Raw genomic sequence first — 15,937 nt, 5'->3', positions numbered from 1 at the left:
ATAATGGAACAAAAACGACCGTCATTGAGATCTCGAAACAGAATAAAAACGATTGTCTTTGAAATCTTGTAACGGAACAAAGCCAACCATTACTGAAATCTTATAATGGAACAAAACCGACCGCTAATGAGCTCTCGAAACAGAATAAAACGATTTTCTTTGAAATCTTGTAACGGAACAAAGCCAACCATTACTGAAATCTTATAATGGAACAAAACCGACCGGCATTGAGATCTCGAAACAGAATAAAAACGATTGTCTTTGAAATCTTGTAACGGAACAAAGCCGACCATCACTGAAATCCTATTATGGAACAAAACTGACCGCCATTGAGATCTCGAAACAGAATAAAAACGATTGTCTTTGAAATCTTGTAACGGAACAAAGCGACCATCACTGAAATCTTATAATGGAACAAAACCGACCGCCATTGAGATCTCGAAACAGAATAAAAACGATTGTCTTTTAAATCTTGAAACGGAACAAAACGACCATCACTGAAATCTTATAATGGAACAAAACCGACCGTCATTGAGATCTCGAAACAGAATAAAACGATTGTCTTTGAAATCTTTAACGGAGCAAAGCCAACCATTACTGAAATCTTATAATGGAACAAAACCGACCGCCATTGAGCTCTCGAAACAGAATAAAACGATTTTCTTTGAAATCTTGTAACGGAACAAAGCCGACCATCACTGAAATCTTATAATAGAAAAAAGCCAACCGCCATTGAGATCTCGAAACCGAATAAAACGATTGTCTTTGAAATCTTGTAACGGAACAACGCGACCATCACTGAAATCTTATAATGGAACAAAACCGACCGCCATTGAGATCTCGAAACAGAATAAAAATGATTGTCTTTGAAATCTTGTAACGAAACAAAGCCGACCATCACTGAAATCTTATAATGGAACAAAACCGACCGCCATTGAGATCTCAAAACAGAATAAAAACGATTGTCTTTTAAATCTTGTAACGGAACAAAGCCGACCATCACTGAAATCTTATAATGGAACAAAACCGACCGCCATTGAGATCTCGAAACAGAATAAAAACGATTGTCTTTGAAATCTTGTAACGGAACAAAGCGACCATCACTGAAATCTTATAATGGAACAAAACCGACCGCCATTGAGATCTCGAAACCGCCGAAAGCCGCTCGTTGTTAAAATGTTATAAAAGAACAAAAGTGACTGTCATTGAGATCTTGTAACCGAACAAAACCTACTGACGTTGCAATCTCGTAATTTAACAAAACCGACTGACATTGAAAAACAACTTTTATTGAAATCTTATAAAAGAACAAAATTAACAAAATTAAGGTCTTTGAAAACCTACCGTCATTGAGATCTCGAAACAGAATGAAGACGATTGTCTTTGAAATCTCATAACGAAACAAAGTCGACCATCACTAAATTCTTATAAAGGAATAAAACCGACCATCATTGAGATCTCCTAACAGACCAAAGCCGATTGTTCGGCACGGTTAGCTAACCATGTTGAGAATTCCGGGCGCGAGAATGGTTTGTAATCATGCTGTGCCGTACCAGGCTCAAGTGGAAAAACAACTGGAACTGGTCCATACCATTCTAAGAACCGTTCGGCTCAACGGTGGAAAAGCAGCTATTGAAAACTCGTAACCAAAACAAAACCTACCGACACAGAAATCTCGTAATTAACAAAACAGACTGAAAAACGACTTTCATTGAATTCTCATAAAATAACAAAACCAACCATCTTTGAAATCTCAAAACGTAACAAAACTGACCGTCATTTAAAACTCGTAACCGAACAAAACAGTTCATCATTGAAATCTTGTAATTGAACAAAACCGACTGACACTGAAAAATGACTTTCATTGAAATCTTATTAAAGAACAAAACCAACCGTCATTGAAATCTCGAAATGGACCAAAGCCAATCGTTATTAAAATCTTATAACAGAACAATACAGACCGTCATTGAGATCTCGTAACCGAACAAAACCAACTGACACTGAAAAACAACTTTCATTTAAATCTCTTAACAAAACCGTAAGCATACAAAACTGTCCGTCTTTGAAATCTCATAACCGAATAAAACCAACCATCACTGAAATCTCGTAACGGAACAAAGCTGATCATCATTGAAATCTTATAATGGAACAGAACGAAGCGCCATTGAGATCTCGTAACTTAACAAAACCGTCTGTCGTTAAAAACTCGTAATGCTGTCATCGTAATCTCGTAACTAAACAAAACTGACGGTCATTGAAATCTCGTAATCAAATAAAAATGTCCATCATTGAAATCTTGTAACCAAACATAACTGACCATCATTGAAATCTCTTAACCAAACAAGACTGTCAATCACTGAAAACCGGAACAAAGCCAACTATCATTGAAATCTTATAATGGAACAGAACCGACCATCTCGATATCTCGTAACCAAACAAAACTGTCCATCATTGAAATCTCATAACTGAATAAAACATAAAAATCTTATAGCAAAACAAAACCGACTCTCTTTGAAACCTCATAAATTAACGAAACTTGACTTTCATTGAAAACTCGTAACCAAATAAATCTTTCCATCATTGAAATCTCATAACCGAACAAAGCTGATCGTCATTGATATCCCGTAACCAAACAATACCGACTGACATTGCAATCTCGTAACTGAACAAAACCGACTGACACCAAACCAACTGTCATTGAAATTTCGTAATGGAACAAACCCGACCGTTATTAAAATCTTTTAACTGAACAAAACTGACCATCATTGAGATCTCGTAACAAAACAAAGCCGACCATCGTTAAAATCTTATAATGGAACAAAACCGACTGTCGTTGAAGTCTCAAAGAAATCAAATAAAACTGTCCATCAGTCCCATCCCAAACGATGCACTATATGCTCTTATACAGTATGTACTTATGCACTGTGTATGCATCTGCGTAGTTTATGAAGTTTATAAGGTTATTTTGTCATTTGGAGTCTGATAGGACCTGATAGGGCAACCGCCCCGCCCTGCCATGCCTCACTACGAAATTAAGGCTGCGTCATTTGAGTGCATGAAGTTTTCAACTTTCCACATTTTGTTTTTTCCGTTAATTTAGTGTATCATCCAGGTATTTAAAGTGCACTTTGGAAGTGAATTGGGACTAACCTATTGACTTTGGGACACTGGAACCGCTAAAATGCTGATTCACTTCCGCGTTTTGGCCTACAAAGTGATGTCATACCTGCAAGCAAAGCCAGTTGTGTCACAGTTTCACTTCTGTTTACAGCTATTTAGATTTATTTTAAAAAACAAATTGTATGCAATGGATTTGTGCATTTATGAAGAGTTAAATCTGCAACCATTATGACACAAATCCAGTCAATCCATCTGTATTGGTTGCCACCTAGAGTTTAGTCTCAAAAATGCAACATGTAGGGGACACCGTTGTCACATGGAAAGTGGGAAAGTTGTATTTCAGCAACTATAAGGTTACGAATCAAAATTCTATTTACACAAATGCTTGTTTTTTGTCTAGTAGTGGTTTCTGAATGTTGGTCTCAAAACCCTCTTAAATTATTTTTGTGAATTCTGTCTGTATGTACGTACATATAAGATAAATCTGTTAGATAGAACAAATAAACACAATAGATACGTTTTAAAGGAAAGGTTTATCTTTTTGAACAAAAAGTCATATCAGCTTAATTCGAATTGCTTTTGTCCAACCCATTTTTCCAGTATTGGCATTTCAGAATTGTTTAAACTGGTTAAAATTTGCTATATGCACATAATACATTTGAAATGTTGTGGATGAATACATTGAAAATAATTATTTAAATTGTGGAAGATGTCTTTTTCTATACATCTTAATTTTTTAAGGTTTTCTTTCCAAATCATTGGTTCCCATAAAAACAAATATTGTGACAACATGTTATTATAGGCTATGTTCAATAACTTTTTATTCAAGCACATGTAGCATACTCTGCAATACAGATTGAAGACTGCTGAACTCTTACTGTTAGGATTTATATTATGAGAATGATCATTCATCAATATACAATCTAAAATTCATTTGCCACTTGCTCACGTGTCCATACAAGAAGAAAACGTGCCATTATCAGCCTTTGAGAGCTTTGGAATGGTTTATTCATGCATTTCCTCCATCATTATATTAGAAACTTTACTGCTAGTCCGAATAATGTGCAATTTACCAAAATGAGTACGTCACCAAATGTGTGCGTGCCTGTCTGTGTGTAATGTACGTGTACAGATGGCGATGGCAGCTGGAGTGAGGAGGAGGAGGGAAGAGTCCTGACGTCACGGGCTTCCTCGTCCAACACATGACATGTTTCGATACAACTGTGAACCCTAGAAACGTTTAGAGCGTCTGTTTTGATCATCAGGTGACTGCAGCGTTGACATCAACTCCACATGGTAAGTGTCCAACAGCCTAAAGATCTAAAATCATAGAATCGACTGATATCGGTGTGTTCTCTGATATAACTGGACTGGTTAAGTGTGTCTGTCTGCGGGCTGTGACTTGGTACACGTCGCATTGCTTGGAAATGAAAGCGGATAGCCTGCTAGCCTCTTAACTTAGAGCAGGATTAGTAGTTTAAAGGGTTAGTTTAGGTTTAAAGTGTCCGTCGCAGATCAAAATCATAGTTTCCTTCAGCTAATAAAATTCAAACAGTCTGAGCCGAGCGTGGTGAGTTAATGTGAGGTAAGTCGCTAACGTGAGCGGCTAGCACAGATCTACTAGTGAAACATTGTATCATTTTGTGATAATGTAAGAATATATAAAGCAAAACGAAAACATTCGGTTATGCAATGTGCTCGGAAATATTAAATGTAATATCAAAGCATATTTGTCATTCCAGCATTTTCATTTGCCGCTTTTAATGGCTAAAAGTCTCTTGTTTCTGTTTTGAATTGGTCACTAATATTGGATATATTTATACATATATTCATTATTTACTTATATGTGTCAGGAGCCTGATAGTGTGATCATGGACTCTTTTAATAGAGATTCAATGGGTAATGTCCATAATAGGGGATGGAGTACGAGAAATGTGTTAATTGTAAGTGTATAGTTATCATTATGTGAAAAACTATTATTTATTTTTGTTAAAGTTGATGAAAGACAAACTTAAAGAGATATTGTAAAACAAGGAAAGGACGTAACAATAGCAACAATGAATAAATTCAGATGGATGTATTCTACTCAATGATAGGTTGACATAATAAAAATGTGTGAAATGTTTGTATATTAGTGCTGTGAATCGATTAAAAAAATAACTAATTAATCACATTTTTCTGTAATTAATCATGATTTAAAGCAAGTAAAAAAACATTGGAGTTTTTAATATTTTGATATTGTAATAATTTCAGTTACTCTCCAAATGAATGAAGAAACAATGTAAAGACAGCATATTTTAAATATTTGTTGTAATGGCATCTTTTTATGAATAAAGGCCATTATCGCTGATACTAATGTCTTTATGAAACATTAATGACGTTACATTACAGTATAACTGAAAGCTGCCAATTTCAACATTATTATTATAGGCTTTAAAAATAACAACTTTTAATTTAATTGAACTTAAAACAATCTTTACATAAACCCATTATAATAAATGTTATATTTACCCATGGCCTTCCCTGTTAGACAAAGTCTACTACATTCCATATTCCATTCTAAATTAATTATTGTGCCCACAAATTTATTTATATATATATATATATATATATATACACATACACGTCACTTTTTGGGTTTGTAAGATGCCTAACTATGGAAATTAACACTTTTATGCTGACTGAATGCCACAGTTCTTAAACAAAGAGAGTTCCTGTGAAAAGTTGCTGTTTTACTGTATTTGTGTCAAAGCATTTGTGTAAACAGGGTGTGAATGTTTCGGTCAAATAAAAGATTCTTCTGTCTGTAAATTGAGAATAGTTCCCATGCATCCTGTTGCTCTAGACTAGAGAACAGACACAGGTGGGCAACCTGTCACTGTAACACAGCACCGCCAAAATGTTGGTGTTTTGCTCTATGGCACTTGATCTCTTGTTAGATCAAAGATTGCTGAGTCTTATTTGCTGGGAAGCAGCCACCTGTCCTTCAGAGATGAGATGAGATTCACTGCGTGCAACTCGATCCAGTGGGGTGCGTTTTGCTTCACTGCTTAGATCAGATGGAAATCATATGTTTAGGGTAGTTTAACCGACCAGAACTGTAATTCATTGTTCTCTCAAAGAGCTGGGGGGCAAGGTTATTTTAATGTTGCTTTAACTATAAGAACGAGGGCTTTCAAAGAACTCCAGGACATGTGTGAGCTTGCACAGCATGTGAACATCAGGTGTGCTGCCTAAACCAGCAGCCAGAACGCATTTTAATTTGCTTTTTGATATGCCATGTGTCCCAACGTAAGGTTAGTGATATCTGCAAAAGGTTTGTCACGGATGTCTGGCATTAAAGCAACAAGGGATTCTGTGTGTGAGGAAATTCACATGACTCTGGCACAATAAAGTCCGCTCCGCCCTACTTTTGGAAACCGTTCAATATTTGATAGCAAACACAGGCCTCAGCCTACACTAATTGTGCTCAGGTTACATCTCTCATTCACCCCTGAGACATCTCTGGACTGGATAACAGTGTTTGTTATTGTCAGCTTTGAGTCTGGGATGAGATCATCCAGCTCATTAAAATCTAAGGTTCAAGTGCAATTACAATTCGCACTGTTAGAAATCGTTTTACAGGCACAATATGGAGGTGTGACCTGAAAGTACTGAAGAACTGCTCACATGACGCTCTGTGAAGAAGTCCAGGCTGTTTTTGTTATTATGGATGTGGAAAATTGGCTGCTTTCATCCCTAATTCCCCATAACACTCTCCATGGAAACATAGCCCTGTTTTAAGAGATCTTTTTATTGTGGTATTTTCTCACTCTTTTTTGAGAATTGACATGCATTGAAACCAATTAAATTATAATTTCATGCAAAAATAACCACAATTTGCATGACTAACTTTGTAAAAGCTAATTAAGTATCTTTGGTGATGTTAAGATCCTGTTTTTCTCCCAGCTTTCTCCCACATTCTTAATATTTTAGCTCAGAAGAAGGTTTCGCGTTAGCCTGTTTTTCCAGATTCATATCAAGCAAAGTGCTGAATCATTAAAGCGAAGCCAAAGCCACTTTATAATGTAGTACAGATGCTCCGTTTTCTCATTGGCTTGGCCATTGTCCAATTACGCTCTATGAATCTAATTCAAGTAATGGTAATTTCCAGACTAAAAACAGCTGACAGACATTACCCTGCCTCATATTTTACAGAATAGGGTTTTGAACTGGTTGGTGTCTGTTTGCAGGGGCGGCTAGAGCGATGACCCCACCCTGCTCGGCCTGTGGGACGTGTAGAGTGCAGCGTGGGCGAGAAGAGCGGAGAGAAGTAGCAAAGGATGGGAAGGAGGATATGGGGCTTCTGCCAGGGCATCCCAACAGCTGTGCTCTACGGCTCCCTGGCTCTATTCGTCTCCATTCTGCACAACGTCTTCTTACTGTATTATGTGGAGACCTTTGTGTCTGTTTACAAGATAGACAAGTTATCGTTTTGGGTGGGAGAGGTAGGTTTATTATATGGTTTCTATAATAAATGTAATATTATTGCCCTACTATATATATCTGTTTGGGCAGAATGCTAGATCTAACAAGCCATAACTAACGAAAATAACCATAATTTTTATCCTTCGGGTCAAAAATTGCACTGCAAACATCAATGACAGCTTTTTAACTGGTCAATGCTGGCAAATGACCATGGTTGAAGCGGGGTAATCCACGAATAGCTGTGCATTACACAATTTGAACGCACTCCACTTTCTTTGCCTCCACGTCATGCATTCAAATAGTTTAATGCAAAGCTAGCTAATAAGAAATGTTTCTTTAGAACCAAATCGGCATATTAGAATGATTTCTGAAGGATCATGTGACACTGAAGACTGGAGTAATGATGCTGAAAATTCAGCTTTGCCATCAAAGGAATTAATTAAATTTTAAAATGTATTCCAATAGAAAACGATTATTTAAAATGAATAATATTTCAAAATATTATTGTTTTTACTGTATTTGCTCAAACAAATGTATTCTTGGTGAGCATAAGAATTCTATTTTTAAAGGGACTATATGCGTTTTTCTGAAATTTAAACTTGCGACTGACACCTGTGGCCAAAAAATAGAACTGCTCTTATTTTCTGCTCGCTCTCGCAGTGGTGGTGACGTCACATCCGCAGACAGCCCGGGAAAAACCTACCCGCCAGTAAATAGGAAAAATAGGATACAGGCTTATAGGTGCACCCACTGTGAGCGGACAAGGTGTCAGTATGCTCATCAGGAGATGTTTGAGTCATAAATGGTAAAATAAAAAGGCTATTGTTACGTTTATTTTGGGGAAAAAGTTGCATATAGCCCCTTTAACTTACCAACCCTAAACTTTTACATAGTTGAATCTGAATCTCTATTTGTGCACTGAATATGAGAACAGTAATGTTTTTGTTTCATAGACTGTGTTTCTGATATGGAATAGCCTGAACGACCCTCTTTTTGGCTGGCTGAGTGACCGCTCATTCCTGAGCTCTCCACAGTAAGATTAATCACACACTTTGAACTCCACAGTTCGATAGGGCGACCACATATCTAATGAATCTCTCTGTGTCTGATTGCTCAGGTCTGGGTCCCAGATCACATCCCCTGAGGTGGTTTTGAAGCGCTTGCAGGCACTCTCCCGTAGCGGGCCTCTCTTTGCCCTCTCGTTCCTGGCCTTCTGGGTGTCCTGGACCTGGCCTGGACTGCAGTTCCTCATCTGCCTGTGCCTTTACGATGGCTTCCTCACGGTGGTCGACCTCAACCACAACGCCCTCCTGGCTGATCTGGCCGTGTCTGCACATGACCGCACACGCCTCAACTTCCACAGTTCCTTGTTCAGCGCGATGGGCTCGCTGTCCGTTTTCCTCTCTTATTCCTTCTGGAACAAGGAAGACTTTTACAACTTCAGGCTCTTCTGTGTGGCTCTAGCCACTCTCTCAATGCTAGGCTTTTTCATTGTTTCGCGTCTCCTGCGGCACCGGTTTCAGAACGAAGTCCATCTACAAAAGAAAGAGAGCCAAGCACTCGCTGAGTAAGGAGCATTCATGTTTTTCAGTGCTAAATATTACTGGTCGTTTAGCAGTTAATTTCCTCATCTGAGGCAATTTACACCACACTAATTGTAGAGCCGGTCCCCGTGGAGCATCCTGGGGTTAACTGTCTCCCTCAAGGGAGGGATGTTGATAGTGCTGGATATGAACATGCAGTATTTGTATTACCAGCTTCTTAAAGGAATATTGGACCCAAAAACAATCATTTAGTCACCCCAAAATTTTGCAACCTATATATTTTTTGTTGATGAAACATAAAAAAAGTTATTTGACAGAATATCTAAACTTACAGTTGCTAGACTACAATTTTCAACCCTGCTAACAATGTAACAAAGTTTATAGATAGACAATTGGCTTAGCTGTAGGCTATTTATTGTTGCGGGTTGATTAATATAGATGCTCATTGCTCATCCAGTCAGAATTTGAGTCATCTTTTTATATGTATTTTTTTAAATTGTATAAATTTCACTTTAACTGTTTTTTCTTTTGTTTTCTCCCATTGGATTGCTTATCCTCCTTGACGTTCTTATAGACTGAGTGTCGGTCAAGCTCCTTTTACCTCACCTGAGAAGCCAGTCACTCTTGGAGAATATCTAAAGCAGCTGTCACACCACAAGAACTTTATGTGGTTCGTCTCTATGAACCTTGTACAGGTAAATATAAACGCGTGTTACACAAAGTTAAAGTGGTTTTGTCTATGATCATCCAATTAGAGAACAGATTATATATATATATTCCTCTACCCCACCATCCGCAGGTATTCCACTGCCATTTCAACAACAATTTCTTTCCTCTTTTTTTGGAGCACCTCCTGTCGGACCGTATCTCTGCCTCCACCGGTTCCTTCCTGCTGGGTAAGAGAGAAAGAAATCGTTCACATGAGCACAGCACATCAACAATGCTGTCTATGTAAACCTGCTTGTGGGAACCTATTGTGAGGTTATGATTTCCCATATGAGGATAAACGTGTGTATGTGTATTTGATTTCTACTAATTCCCTATTTTCCTGTGAAACAGGCTTCTCTTACATTGCACCTCATCTGAACAATCTCTACTTCTTGACGCTGTGCCAAAGACTGGGTGTCTACCAGGTTGTCCGCTGGCTCTTCCTTTTAAAGCTGGGCCTCAGCATAGCCATGCTTCTAGCAGGGGCGGACCAGGTGTACCTGCTCTGCATCTTTATTGCTAGGTGAGAAATGAGCTTCCCACAAGCCCTTCTGTTTTCAGAAATTCCCACTTTTTGAGCATAGACCTAAAATGGCATTTCCAACTCAAAGCTGCAATATGTAACATTTTTGCAGTAAAATATCCAAAAAACACTAGGCCAGTGTTATATATTTTGTTCAGTTGAGTACTTACAATATCCCAAATGTTTCCAACTATTTGTAAATCGTGAGAAATTGCTTTTTTAACCAAGGAACTGGGACATGTGAGGGAGTCGCATGTCAATTGCGTCATATCAGCGTTACCCTCGGTTTTATTTTTGCAGAAACGCTTTACTCTCGCTGCAGTGTGCAACAAGTGTCATGAGTAACGTCATAACTTCATTTTCAACACGCTCAAATGTATCTAATATGATAAACAGAGCTGCGTTACCTCATACTCATGACCGGAAAAGTGGAAATGGCTCCGGCGACTGTGGCATACTAAAAGTCCCACTGTTCGCGAGGTGTGTGTTGTGTTCATCTTATTAATAATCGTTCCAGCGTTCTTGCTCAGTTACCACAACACTCGGTCCTGCTCAGCTTCATACTACAGTAACGTTAATAATCGTGTCCATGAACATGATTTCTGCCCGAGTCCTATCCCGATTCTTTTCCACCGGCTGTGAGGTAAAGACCACATGTCCCAAGATTCTGCGCTCAAACTTGGCGTCATCAAGCTACACATTTGTTTTGAATAAGCGACCTCAAGCGGACAGAAAAGTTACATAGTGCACCTTTAATTTGTTATAAATCTTGAATACTTTGGAGCACACACTTAAGTTTGGTCTCTTTTTTTGGAGACACATGGCAGATTTTTGTAAAAGTGAGAAAAATTATGAAAGTGAAACTAAAAAAGGTTATTGAAGTTTGTTTATGAAAATGTAAAAATATAAGGTTTTTTATATGAAATATATACTGTACTTTTCAAAACATGTTTGACTCAAAAACTGCAAGACAAATATCAAAAGTTGATATCTTAAAAAATGACCTTTCAGTAAGATTTTGTTTGGGCCCAGTACCAAACAGTTCCACTAGACTAGATGAAAACCAGACTCCATATTGACCATTTTTGAGCAGACGTCACAGTTAAGTCATTTGCAGCTGTGCGCGCATTGTGGTGGCAGAAAAACAGTGGTAACAAGTGGAGGAAAATGGGCAAAATCCACGGAATAAGAGAAAACATTTCTTGTTGTGCCTTTTAGATGTTAGAAGCAGAATGCAAAAAAAGATGGTCTTCATATTTATTGAACATTTATGGTTGCAAGCCACAGACTGGACTGATGAAACCTGTGATGATTAGTCTACTAATAAAGCATGGATTTGATGTAAACTATAGATAACATTGTTCTACATAATATTCATATATGCAGTCCATAGGAGCATCATAGCTTTACAGTTACAGCATGAAATAACATTTAAACCTATGTTTTATGTAGGTAATATTTCATATATATCTCACAATTCTGACATTTTTCTTGCGATTGCGAGATGCTGATGGGGGAACGTCAGAATTGGGGGATATAAACCTGCAATTTTTTCAATCTTTTTTAAAAGAAATCTTTTCCTGGAGTTTTAAATCTTGCAATTTTAATATTTCTTAGGATTTTGAGATAAATGCAGGGGAAAAAAAGTCAAAATTGTAAGATATAAACTTGAAATGACCTTTTTTATTGTTTTATTACGTGGCTTCCATAGAGTGCTACTGCAGAACCATTTTCTGCCACCAGGTAGGCTCCGCCCACAAAACACATCATTGATGTTTGCAAAACACCCAAATGGTTTATAAGGACTCTTCCAGTTCCATATATGGTTTGAGTGATCTATATTTCAATATTTTTCATACAATTTATTCAGTAGTATGTGCAGTGTTTTATTTGAATTCAAACTGTAACAAACACATAAAAGACAATGATGTGGAAAAAACACAGATGTGCGTTATAGCTCGCCACTGCATCACAAATGGAGTGTCTAACCTTTTTTTCCTTATGTTTCAAAACATTTTCAGACCTTTTTTTTCTCAAAAAAATAGAATAAATGTTATCTTTTGAACTCTTGGCATGAAAACAAATTTCTTTCATGATTTCTCATTACTATTTCAAAATAAAGGTCTGAGCACGCCTTATGAGTCTGATATTCTTGTTGCAATTTTATAAATTACTTTTCCTCTGTCATTTGTATCACAAATCAGTCACAAATATGAAAACTAGAATCTGTAAACGTTTAAATGATGTATCGGCCCAGGACTTGGCTCTCATATTGGCCAGGTTTCACAGACAGAATCTTTGACACTTTTTTTTGTGCTATTTATTAAGTTGACAAGATGAACACTGATTAATAAAAAGATGCCCATTAGCCTCTGAGAACAGATTCCAATAATCTTTCATCAGCATTGTCTTTAATCTATTTTTATTATTGTATTGTGTTGTTTGAATCTCTCCGTAGTAATCGCGTCTTCACCGAGGGCACTTGTAAACTTCTGAACCTGGTGATCACAGACCTAGTGGATGAGGACTTTGTGTTGAACCACCGGCAGCAAGCAGCTTCTGCCCTGCTCTTTGGTATGGTTGCCTTGGTAACCAAGCCTGGTCAGACCTTTGCCCCTCTCATTGGTACCTGGCTGCTGTGTCTCTACACAGGTGCGTGTGCTGTGATTAAACCTGCATTGCAAGTAACATTCACATTTAATCATTTAGCCGATGCTTTTATCTAAAGTGACAATTACAAATGACGGAAAACAAGCACATTCTTCATACTGGAGCCGACAAAAAAGAATCTCTCTCATGCATTGCATGTTTGACCCAATACTATTAAACCAAATGGCTCACCAATGCTGCATTTATTTGATCAAAAATATAGTAAAAACTGTAACAATATAGCAATTTAATATAACTTTCTTTTTGAATAGATTCTATAATGTGATGGTGAAGCTGAATTTTCAGCATCATTACTTTAGGGTTCAGTGTCACATGATCCTTCAGAAATCATTCTATGCTGATTTGCTGATATGCTGATTTGCTGCTCAAGAAACATTTCTTCTTATTATCAATGTTTAAAACCGTTGTGCTTCTTAATATTTTTGTGGATCCCATGATAAAACATTTTCAGTATTCTTTGACGAATAGAAAGTTTTAGAGAACAGCATTTATTTGAAAGCTTTTGTAGATGTGTATCTTCAAGTCTCATCATTCCCCCTATCTTTTTCCAGGATATGACATCTTCGAGAGGAACTCCGTGGCAGAAGTACCGATTGCAGCTCCCTCTTTCCCTGTGCCACTGCGTCAGGGCTGCTTTTATCTGCTGGTGTTTGTGCCCATTTCCTGTGCCCTTCTGCAGCTGCTGGCGTGGTCTCGCTTCACTCTGCATGGGCGAAGGCTACAAAACATCAAGTCCCTGAGGCAAGGTGCCCAACACAGCCACCTCATTGATGTCAAGGCTATCTAATACTCCTGTAGGGAGGGGAAGAGGAAGGAGAGATGAGTCGTGGACATTCCCCAAGTCCAGGCATTCTGCCAACAGACCCTGAATGGAGAATGGCGACGCCAAATACGGCAAAAGACACTTGAGAGAGAATGTATGGTCCCATCTAATTGAAACCTGCCTTAATTTGCTATGTATAACTATTGGGTATTTATATTGAGTATGTGACCAAATATGAAAGGACAGTTCAAACAATCAAGTGGTTTGGGATCATGTTGAACAGTACTGCCACCCAAACCTTCTGTTCTGAAGATTCAATGTATAATTATATAGGTTGATAATCAAGCCAAATCTAATCACATCTCCCTTGACACTATGTTTTAACTATATGGAAAAAAAAAACACTGTGTTCTGAGAAAGGGCATGTTTACAATAAGTGTTCAGCGGCATTCCGGGGATACATGATATGGAATTGCATGGATATCTGTGGTGTTTTTAATACTTTCAGGACTTATACATTGTCTTTGTTATTCGGCCAGCTGTTAAAGTTGTTTTGTGGCTAGTAACATCTGTTTTATAGGACTTTTGAAATTCATTCAGTTACTCATTATCATTAATTCCATTATGTATGTATATTATAGTTCACATGAACGTAAATGCAGACTGTGTGTTGTTCTAGCATGTATGACGAACTTATTTTTGTACCAAATGTCCAAATTCACTTTATTTTTGTGTTTCCGAGGCAGAATTGTCAATTGGACTGATGAGATTTAAGTAATTAATTCTTTGGCCGGTTTGACGTTAAAAGTAAAAAGTTACAGAAATAGTTTTGTATAAGGGTTTTCCAAATTGAAATTTTTATTGACAAATTTATATTCTTAACTTTTAGTAAAGATACCATTTTTGACACATTTGTGAAATTCCATTTCATAATTTCAACTGTAGGATTGTTGCAAAACAAAAACATTAAAGAAGACGACACATCTTACTATTTTAGGTCTTAAGATTGTTACGTTTTCTGTTTGTCAACTACTGGTTGGTGCACATATGATATTTTTGTCGAATCTTATGGTATTTATTCTAGGAAACATTTGAGTTACCTTAGGAAATGTTCAAACTTTTACACAAATGAGGTATGGATTAGGATATACGAGTTATTTTTGTGCTTTTGCCCATTGTTCAAATAATTTTGCTTGCAAATAAATGTTTTATAACAGTAATATCTATGTGATGTTTTGTCTTTAAGTAGTTATTGATTCAGCACTCACCTGTTTTAAACTCTAAACTACACTCTAAAAAATGCTGGGTTAAAAACAACCCAAGTTGGGTTGAAAATGGACAAACCCAGCAATTGGGTTGTTTTAACCCAGCGGTTGGGTAAAATGTTTGCTTAAAACAACCCAATCACTGGGTTAAAACAACCCAATTGCTGGGTTTGTCCACTTTCAACCCAACTTGGGTTGTTTTTAACCCAGCATTTTTAGAGTGTATAATCATTTGTACGGGCCTACAACCAAACATTTTAGAAGATGCAGTTAATTCATTGTTATCCAAAAATCTGTGACCTTGCTTTAGCCATTTAACACAATTTACATACACTGTCACACAGATCAGGCATAACACTATGAGGTTAATAACACTGATTATCTCTTAATCACGGCACCTGTTGGTGGGTGGGATATATTAATTTTCCGCTGTCCCAGACGAAAGATTGCCATCGTGAAACAATCGTGACGATTTCTTTGATCATGGCTCCTAATCGCTGGTCCTATGTAGTAGTGAGAGAGGTTCAAAGACGTTGTCATGGTCTTGCGACCAAAGATAGCCTACGACAATTTTCTCACAGTGTTAGAAATTCAGCATGATCAACGCACAGTGTGTTTGCTGCTACGACCTATGTCTACTGACCAGCCAATAAAAATGTGACATAAAATCAACCCGACATGCCGTTAAAACTTGCTTATCTCCAGCTATTTCCCCTTCCACTTTCGCTGTCTTTTCAGCACACATAAATACTACAACTGCCAAAGTGTGCTTCATCATGGTCTTTTTGTTTACCACTAGCGCATGCTGATGACGTTTTATTCTAATATAGAAACGTGCATCGTAGCCTACGAGTCAATAGGTGTCATCATCGTACAT

General features: G+C 37.5%; 1 protein-coding gene across 3 annotated transcripts; it reads left to right on the top strand.

Moving 5' to 3' along the window:
• Positions 1-4,295: 4,295 nt before the first annotated feature.
• Positions 4,296-15,019, top strand: mfsd13a (major facilitator superfamily domain containing 13A). Of its 3 annotated transcripts, none has more exons than XM_079845962.1 (9): positions 4,299-4,416; positions 7,353-7,607; positions 8,541-8,620; positions 8,705-9,154; positions 9,706-9,826; positions 9,931-10,027; positions 10,191-10,362; positions 12,821-13,014; positions 13,584-15,019. In XM_079845962.1, the coding sequence occupies exons 2-9, from the start codon at positions 7,443-7,445 to the stop codon at positions 13,817-13,819; spliced, it is 1,515 nt and encodes a 504-aa protein (XP_079702088.1). In that variant the 5' UTR covers positions 4,299-4,416; positions 7,353-7,442; the 3' UTR covers positions 13,820-15,019. The 3 variants fall into 3 exon arrangements, with proteins under 3 accessions (XP_079702090.1, XP_079702088.1, XP_079702089.1); XM_079845963.1 differs by having other exon boundaries at positions 4,303-4,416; positions 9,979-10,027; positions 13,584-15,013; XM_079845964.1 differs by lacking the exon at positions 7,353-7,607 and having other exon boundaries at positions 4,296-4,416.
• Positions 15,020-15,937: the final 918 nt, after the last annotated feature.

Source organism: Gobio gobio (genome assembly GCF_949357685.1).
Source record: "Gobio gobio genome assembly, chromosome: 20".
Taxonomy (NCBI): domain Eukaryota; kingdom Metazoa; phylum Chordata; class Actinopteri; order Cypriniformes; family Gobionidae; genus Gobio; species Gobio gobio.
This window is presented reverse-complemented; position numbering and strand designations above follow the sequence as displayed.